This window comes from Dromaius novaehollandiae, chromosome 29, assembly GCF_036370855.1.
Source record: "Dromaius novaehollandiae isolate bDroNov1 chromosome 29, bDroNov1.hap1, whole genome shotgun sequence".
NCBI classification, from domain to species: Eukaryota; Metazoa; Chordata; class Aves; order Casuariiformes; family Dromaiidae; genus Dromaius; species Dromaius novaehollandiae.
The window spans coordinates 3,394,535-3,403,365 of record NC_088126.1 but is presented as its reverse complement, the minus strand read 5'-3'; the positions used below and the strand labels follow the sequence as shown (position 1 = coordinate 3,403,365).

At 63.8% G+C, this 8,831-nt stretch overlaps 1 protein-coding gene across 2 annotated transcripts; it reads right to left on the bottom strand.

Annotated features, from left to right (window-relative positions):
* Positions 1 to 932: 932 nt before the first annotated feature.
* LOC135323863 (DNA-binding protein RFX5-like) lies at positions 933 to 8,195 on the bottom strand. Of its 2 annotated transcripts, XM_064498867.1 has the most exons (10): positions 7,947 to 8,195; positions 6,151 to 6,281; positions 5,328 to 5,361; positions 4,769 to 4,851; positions 4,438 to 4,563; positions 4,098 to 4,214; positions 3,530 to 3,611; positions 2,973 to 3,174; positions 2,662 to 2,759; positions 933 to 2,424 (listed from the first exon to the last, which is right to left on the bottom strand). In XM_064498867.1, exons 2-10 carry the CDS (start codon positions 6,267 to 6,269, stop codon positions 1,210 to 1,212), a joined length of 2,076 nt encoding a protein of 691 aa, XP_064354937.1. In that variant the 5' UTR covers positions 6,270 to 6,281; positions 7,947 to 8,195; the 3' UTR covers positions 933 to 1,209. The 2 variants fall into 2 exon arrangements, with proteins under 2 accessions (XP_064354937.1, XP_064354939.1); XM_064498869.1 differs by lacking the exons at positions 6,151 to 6,281; positions 7,947 to 8,195 and adding an exon at positions 5,451 to 5,675.
* Positions 8,196 to 8,831: the final 636 nt, after the last annotated feature.

The following is an 8,831-nucleotide window of genomic DNA, read 5'->3' as shown; positions in this document are numbered from 1 at the left end:
CGCCCTCGCCCGGCCCGGAGGGACACGGCAGCCCCCGGCTCGGCCCGGCCCGGCTAGGCCCGGCTCGGCTCGGCGGCACCGGGGCCGCCGCGAACAGGCTACAACGCGGTTCACGCAGCGCCCAGGGCCCGGGGCTGCGGCAGAGGGGCTCTCGCCGCCTCCGGGCACCCGCCAGCCCCAGCAGGGCCGCTCCTTTCCTCCACCCTTTGGCAGTAACCAGCGTTTTCACTCTAAAATTGCCCTTTTTCGTCAACCCCCCGGGACGTTGGATGCAGGAGGCTCCTTGTCCTGCCCACGAGGAAGTTTAACCTGTGCCCGCCGTGGGGTCGGGCATGCAGAACCCCTCCCGCCCGCTCCCAGCGCTGGGCTCAGGTCCTCACGGCTGGGAAACAAAGCGGGATTTGGCCTCAGGAGCAGGGACAGGGCAGCCCAGGGCCAGGCCGCAGTGGGGAGGGGACAGCGAGGACAAGGGGGACGCGGCCCTGCAATCGCGGGCGTCAAGAAGGGCACGAGGGCTGCGCGGATGGTTTGGCTGCACAGTCGCACTTGGGGCACGTGTGTGCGCAACAGCGGTGACACATGTGGCAACAGGTCCCAACCGAAAAACCCCAGTCTGGGCTGGAAAACTGTCCGAGCAGGCAGCTGTGCCGGGAGCTGCCAGGACAGTGCAACATCTGGGAGCGTAGCACGAGCCTGGACGCACGCAGGGACACGTTCACACGTCCCTGCAGCTCCCCAGTGCCACCACGCTCCCTGCAAACGCTGCGGGAGCAGCCCCGGCCCACGCGTCCCCCGCGGGGCTGCAGCGGGGCCGGGCTGACGCTGCGTGGTTCCCGGGGTCGCCTCGCACGCGGTTCCCAATGCCGCGCTCCCCAGAGCAGCGAGGGAGGCTGCCAGACCTGCCGGGGTCACAGACGGACACACATATGGCGCAGTCAGTTCGGTTTTTAATTCCAGGGCGCGGGAGAGGCAGGTGCAGTGCTTGCAAGCTGGGAAGCGGCAGAGGCGGTTTTACACCACAATTTGTTCCCCTCACCCCGCGAGGCACCGCGTTGGGCTTGCGACTGATTGCAGCGGGAACCGAGGCGTGCACGGACTCCAAGCAGGGGCAGCGGACGGAGGGGCCAGGCTCGCTACGCGCGGGCTCCCCCGGGTTTGGCGGCGGGCTCCGGGCATCCCGGACTGCAGCGGGGCAGCGCTGCCGGGCTCCTAACTGGCGTCACGCGTGCGGAGCTCGGGCAGCCCCCGCGAGCCCACCCCGGGCGCCGGGGCACCCGGGGACGTGTCCGAGCGCTGCGAGCCGGCTGCAGCGTTGCTCCCGGGCAGCGGCGCAGGAAGGGGCAGCGAGAGGGGACTTCTCCTGGCCTCCGTCTGTCTGTCGCTGTGCGAGGGGGTGGGAGAGAGGTCCCTCCCCTCCCGGGCTACGCAGGACCCCACCGCAGACACGGCGTCGTCCAGGGGGGGCCCGGCCTTGCCTGGGCTCGTCTGCGAGTCTTCCTCCAGCTCCTGGGTGCCGGCTCCAGCGTGGGCCTTCAGGCTGGACCTGCCATCCTGGATGACGCTCACCTGGGAAGGCAGGGAGGCTTTCGCCGGGCTGTTCCCGACGTGGCTGGCGGCAGGGCCGTCACCAGGCGCGCTGCTCCTGAACTCGGCGCCTGGAGACGCTCTGTGGCAACGGTCTCCCCTCTCTCCGGACGCGGGGCCGGGCACCCCTCGGCCGCCCGCCGAAACGTCCGAGCCCTGCGTCGCGGTCTGCTCCTGCTCCGCCCTGTCCGCGGAGCCGAGCCGGAGCGCTTCGCTGCCTCCCGCCGCCTCGTCGGCGCCCGGCGGAGGCTCCTCCGGGGACCGGGCGCCTCCCTCGTCCAGCTTCTTCCGCGGGCGCCCGCGCCTCCGCTTCTGCAGCGCGGCGTCACCGGGCGACTCCGGGGGACGCTTGGTGGCCTTGGGGCGCGGCGAGTCCTGCGGGCCGGGGCCCTGGCCCTCTCCCCCCGCGCTCCGGGGGTTGGCAGGGCTCTCGGCCTTGGGGAGGCCCGCGCCAGGCGGCACGTTGGGCAGCAGCATGTTGAGGACGGGCACGGCAGCTTGCTGGCTCACCAGCCCCGCCGCCCCGTTCACCCCCGGAGCCAGGCCCAGGGGCAGCGACGGCGACGTCGTGCCCATCGGCAGCGGCAGGGCGGCCACCTTGACGGTGCCCCCGAGGGGGGTGGCTGTGATTTTGGGGGCCAGGACAGCAGGGGACGAGCGCACAGCCGGAGCCCCAGGTGCCATGAGTCTGTCGCCCGGCTGGATGCGAGGCAGGAGCAGGGGCAGGCGGGCGACCAGGGCGTTCACTTGGGGGCTGCTCGTGGGCTTGGGGGCCTCAGGGGGCTTCTTCTTCTCCGGCCGGGGCAGGACAGAGGGCTTGGAGCCACTCTCCTTCTTGCTCTGTGGGCAAAGAGAGGTGATGGCAGGAGGGATGTCACCTGGGCTCCATCCAGCCCAGCAGAGCCTCACGCTGGGCCAGGCTTCCCCCAAAGCCTTCCCTACTTGTGTTTAAAAATTAAGTGCCCCCATCCTGAGATAGGAACCCAGGAGTCCTAGAGCTCCCAAGCAGAGGAACAACCACCAATGCACCTGGCCAGGGCAACCGAGGGCTCTCTGGGTGGTAGAGCCGTGTCTCACCTGCCCCTGGCTCCTGTCACTGCTCTCCGAGCTTTCCAGGCCATTCTTCTTGGCTGTCAGCGGAGACCGACTGTCGCGGTGGATCTTCTCCGTGCTCTCTGTGAAAGCACAGGAGGTGGCCAAGTGGAGACAACCGCTCCTGAGCCCCTCTGTGCTCAGCCAAAGGGGGGTCAGAGAAACTCAGCCATTCTGTGGGCAGCTGATGGGGGAAATCCCGTCCCCCATGTGTGAACACACTGGAAGGAGCTCTCTGAGCTGCTCCTCACCACGTCCTGTGGGGCCTGCGGCTCCATCCCACCCCGGTGACCCACCTGAGACCACCATGGCCATGACCAGGTCGGCCCGGGCCGAGCGGGAGCTGATGATGTGCTGCTGGATAAGGAACTGGGCCACTTCCACAATGTTGTTGAACGAGCGTTTGAGGATCTTCTCGGCCCAGTCGCAGGTCAGGGCGCAGGCCGCCTCCATCACCTCGCTGTTGTAGGACTGCACCAGATCCGTCAGCTCCGACTGCTGCTGGCAGGACAAGCTGTGAGCCCTCACGGCACCCACCAGGACCCCCTGGATGCAAACAGGGCCTGATCCTGCTGTCCCCAGAAAGTCTCAAGCCTCAGTGATACAAGGCCTGATGGGCAGGCACATCCCCTTTCCACCGTTTTGGAAAGCTAGTGGGACAGAGAACAACCTGCTCCCAGCCTCAGTAGGCCCCAGGAGCACAAATGAAGAGGGTCCCCACCACCACCAACGGCCTCCGTTCGATATAACAAGTAAGACCTCTCCCACAGCAGCAAGGAGGTTTGTTCTCCTGCCTAAACAACAGCACAAGGAGCTGGTGAAACTCAAGCAGCCGAGGCACCAGAGGACTTACGGTCTCCGTCACTTTGAGATCCAGGCTAGGCAGGGGTGGCAAGCTGACCACCGTCTTCCTCCGGATCCCGCTGTAGCAGTATGTTTGGCAGGGTTAAGGTGTTTCAGTGCCACACAAACATGGCCAACGCTTTCCAGCCACAAGAGGCAACAGGTTAAAACTGGAAAGGATGCGGCTGCCGGGCTCGTGCCACCACCCCCTGCTACAGCCAAAGGGTCTGGACTCGTCTTTGAGATGGTGACAGCAGCCAGCCCCAAGCCAACCTGGGCTGTTCCCTGCTCGTTGCACTTCCTGGCATCTATGAGCTAAGCCCAGGCTGCTGCTAAGTCCAGCCACATCCTTTCCATGCACCCCGAAACTCGAAACCTTGCTCAGACAACCGAGCCGAAATTCAGGAGCTGAAAAAAAACAGGAATTGGACCCCCTCCAGAAGCTACAAAACACCATCTCATACACAGACTTATAAATGGGTCACACTGGAGAACAAGCAGCTCTCGCCTGCCCATCCAACTGCCACGGGGAGCGGCTCCCACGGCTTCCCAGGCCAGCAGTGCCTGTGGAAGGATATTTCGATTGTCCTCGGCCTCCCAATCTTCTGGCTTTGATGTTTGGGAAGATCTCACGGATGATCTTCCCAAAATTGGCAGCACTGAGGGGGCGACAGCAGAGGTTATCGCAGTATCGCCTGCCAGAGAGAGAGTTGCAGGTTAAAACCATCAAGCCCTTCTCACTGCCCTCCAGATGCACCCAGTTTTCTGTACTGACATGGCTCATTTTGGGTATCCAACAGTGGGCAAAGCCTTCCCCAAAAAACCCAGACACTCACTGCCCTCTGAACCCACCTCCCCGCAGGGCTCTGCTGCACAAGCGCAGCCCTGGGGGAGAGACACGCCCGCCCCTGCGCTCACTTGTAGGCATCGTAGACGTCCTGCTTGGGCAGGCAGGTGTCGGTGTGCTCTTCCAGGTGGTTCCGGATCCAGTTGCACGCGTGCATGTACTCGGCTGTGCTCAGCGAACTCAGATCCAGGCTACCGCTGCTCCAGAGGGAACCCAGGCAACCCAAGAAAAGACAAACATTTAATTAGCAGAGAGGCAGCATAAGCAGGACAGGAGAAGACAGGGCTGTGGCGGTCTTCACTCCTGGCCTTTTGCAATCCATGTCTCCCACCCATCTTCCTGAGAGCCTCCGCTCTCCTGGCCAAGCTCACAAACACGGCCCTGTTTCACCCCAGCACTCACCTTTTCTCCCCCAGGCTCGGCCCCGATGGCAGCTGGAGGTAGAGGTAGAGCTTGTCGTTGTCGGAGAACTTCTGCACATCTTGCTACGGTCAAAGGGTCCACGGGGAGAGGGAGAACGGACCAGAGACAAAGAAAGGTTAAGGATCCAAAAGAAGAAACAGCTGATGTAAGCAGTGGTCTCATTACCTTCTTAATGGCAGTAAATGATGGAGTATTTAAACCAAAGCAGCTTTCTAAGCACTAACACAGCCTGCACGCAAGGCAACAGCAAAGCAAAATCACACGGAGCAGGGTAGGAACTGCCCCTCAAGGGGACGGGAGGGGCTCATCACTCCTCTGGCCCACACACAGGGCTGGGGAAAAGCAGGTACTGCTGCCTGGGCAGGACAATTAGTGCTTTCTCAGTGCTAATTCTCGCAGCCAGATCCCCACCCGATGGGAAATGGGATCGGGTAAAAACCAGCACCCAGTTTTACTGGAAGAGGGGTGGGAGCACGTCAGGGAAGCGGAGACACATCATTCCCTCACCCTCAGCACGAGACGCTGCAGAGGCACTCACCAGAATAGAGTCGACTTTGTTCTGCACGGATTTGCTGTGTGGGACAGAGACAAAAGCCATTAACACAGAGAAGGACGATGCCACAGCGCCCAGGACGGAGTCACGGGCAATTTCTCAACCCACCTGCTCTAGCCCAGCTCCTCTGCCACGGAACTGCCACTGTGCCAGGTTCCTGAGCAGGACAGGGAACGTGCTCACACACGGCAGCTCTACCCGAGGCCTTTTTGGACACCCATACACACTCCCACGGTCAGCAGCACCCAGGAGGCTACTACCTGTCTGTTGAGCCTCCGAAGCAAGTGCTGAGAGGAGGATAACAGAGTACCAAGAGCTGGAGTCTGCCTGTGCATACGTGTAAGTGCGGCCTGCTGGGTGCTCACACTATTCTCCTGACGCTCTGGGTTTCACCGTGCACCCACAACCACTCTCCAACAGCCTGGCTGTCCGTCTGCAAGGACGGCTGCGAGCTCTACCCCAATCCAGTGAAAGCACAGTGGGCTTAAAACCACATCCTGCCGGGTTGTGGCAGACCTCTCTGTGCTACAGCAAAGCCCGGAGCTGATTCTGCTCCCAAAATGGGCAGTGCAGCATGGGGCTCTGTTCTGCGTTGTACAGCACCTAGCACAGGACGTAACGAGGCATGCCTGAGGTCACGCCGCTCTGCAGTGCCAATGCTAACGCAGGAAGCTGCAGGCACAGGGCCACATGTATCCTGCCGGTCCCCGAGGCTGCAGATTAATCGACCTTCTTACATTAGCCTGCATTTGTTAGTGCTCGGATTAACAAGAAAAGCCGCCCCAAGAAAGGCGAGCGTTGCCCTTACGAGATGGTGCTCTTCAGCTTCTGCAGCAGCATGCTGGACTCGGTTGTGCTGCTCTGGGAGTCGTTGGGCGACGAACTTCCCTTTCTGGTGGCTTGGGCACTCGATTCTTCCTCAGCCATGACATTTGGTTGCTGTTGGGGAATGAAAACCAAAACTCAACAAAAAGGGAAGAGAAACCCTTCGGAATCATAAATGCACCAACAGGCACCCACAGCATCAACCTCGGGCCACCTGCCTTCCCTGCAGAGCCCAGGCCGGGGCTCCGGGAGGAACAAATGCAGCACTCGGGAGCGTGGGTAGAGCAGGGCTGCTGCAGAGCCCAGCTGAGCCCGGAGGTTTGGGTGTCCTCAGCCCCGTCTCTTCTGGTCTGAACACCCACCCGTGTCTGAGTGGGTTGAAATCCCAGAAAGAGCCTGGAGTGTCAGCCAGACAGACGGACGAGGCTGCGGAAAAGGCCCCGGCGGTCCTGGGAAGGGTGTTTCCAGCAGTGAAGACTGAGATCTGCTTTGGGGACTGTGTTCCCAGCCAGAACCCAGAGGGCAGAGGGATGCTGAGGGGCTTGGAGAGCAGGCCCTGGTCCAGTGGGTCCAGGACAGGGGGATGGGGATGCTGGAAGAGGCCAGAAGAAGAGGTTCCCGTGGGTCCTGGGGGGCAGATGTGTCCAGACCTGGAGTACAAGGATGCTGGGAGGGACCAGAGCAGGTCCCAGGGGCCATGGTCATGCAAGGGATGCTGAGGAGGGGACCAGAAGGGCAGGTCCCCACGGACACGGGGACAGCGATGCTGGGGGGCACCAGGACGGCAGGTCCCCACAGAAATGGGGACAGGGATGCTGGGGGGCACTGGGACGGCAGGTCCCCACAGAAATGGGGACAGGGATGCTGGGGGGCACTGGGACGGCAGGTCCCCACGGACACGGGGACAGTGATGCTGGGGGGCACCGGGACGGCAGGTCCCCACAGACACGGGGACAAGGATACTGAGGGGCACCAGGAGAGCAGGTCCCCACAGACACGGGGACAAGGATACTGAGGGGCACCAGGAGAGCAGGTCCCCACAGACATGGGGACAGCGATGCTGGGGGGCACCAGGACGGCAGGTCTCCACGGACACGGGGACAGGGATACTGAGGGGCACCGGGACGGCAGGTCCCCACGGACACGGGGACAGGGATGCTGGGGGGCACCGGGACGGCAGGTCCCCACAGACATGGGGACAGGGATACTGAGGGGCACCAGGAGAGCAGGTCTCCACAGACATGGGGACAGGGATACTGAGGGGCACCGGGAGAGCAGGTCCCCACAGACATGGGGACAGCGATGCTGGGGGGCACCACGACAGCAGGTCCCCACAGACACAGGGACAGCGATGCTGGGGGGCACTGGGACGGCAGGTCCCCACGGACACGGGGACAGCGATGCTGGGGGGCACCGGGACGGCAGGTCCCCACAGACATGGGGACAGCAATGCTGGGGGGCACCACGACAGCAGGTCCCCACAGACACGGGGACAGCGATGCTGGGGGGCACTGGGACGGCGGGTCGCCGCGGGTCCCGGGGCAGAGGCTGGGATGCTGGGGGCCGGGACGGGGGACCCTGACAGGCGGCTCCAGGGCAGGGGACCGGGCGCGGGGGGCACCGAGACAGCCTGGCCCGAGCGGGGCGCAGTCCCCGGCGGGGCTGGGGACGCGCCGGATCCCCCCTCCCCGCCCGGGCCGCCTGCACCAGCCCCGCCCCGCCCGGCCCGGCCCCTCCCGCCCGGCCGGGGGGAACCGAGGCGACCCGCCCCGCACCCACCTGCGGGCGGCTACAGCCGGGGCCCGGCCCGCCGTGCCCTCATGCCAGACTGGGCCGGTTCGGTCCGGTTCGGTCCGGTTCGGTCCGGTCCCCGCCACGTGCCGCTGCCCCACGCGCAACAGGAACCGAAAGTGTTGTGCCCCGCCGGGACGCGCCCGCGGGCCCCGCTCGTCGCTTTTTTCTGATTGGCTGCGGCACCGCCGATCCGCCCGGATACTCCGCTCTTCTTTAATGCGATTGGCGGCTGCTGGCTTTCCTACCCGGATACAAGCGGCACTGGGCTCCTGACTGGCCGGGCGCGGTCTGAACTCTGCCTAGTAACAGGCTCCTGATTGGTGGGGCTGGAAGAAGAAGCGCGACTGTAAACGGGTGTGTGCGCGTGCAGTGTGCGTGGGTGCGCGCGCGCAGCGTGTGGGCATGGAGTGTGTGCAACGCGTGTGCATTGCGTGCGTGTGCGTGGAGTTAGTGTCTGTGCATCTGTGCGCACGGTATCTGCACGCAAGGTATGTGCGTATGCATGCAATGAGTGCACACGGTCTCTGTGCACGTGCATGCAGTGTGTACATCTGCACGTAGGGCATGTGTGCACGGAGTGTGTGCACGAGCTGTGTGCATGCAGTGTGCACACTGTGGGTGTGTGTGTGTGTGCATGTGTGCATGCAGTGTTGTGTGTGTGCAGTGTATGTGTTTGCACATTTGCCGCAGCCTCTCCCTCGCTGGTGCCTCAAAAGCCGGCGACTGCGGTCGGTGGAGCTTCCAATTCCCCATCCCCTCGCTGCCTGCTCTGTGGTCACGGGCCTCTTGCAATGGCCCAAGGGAAGCTGGTGGCCGGAGGAAAGCGTCTCCGCGCCCACCAGCCCTCCTCCTGCCCCTTCCCTCCTGCTC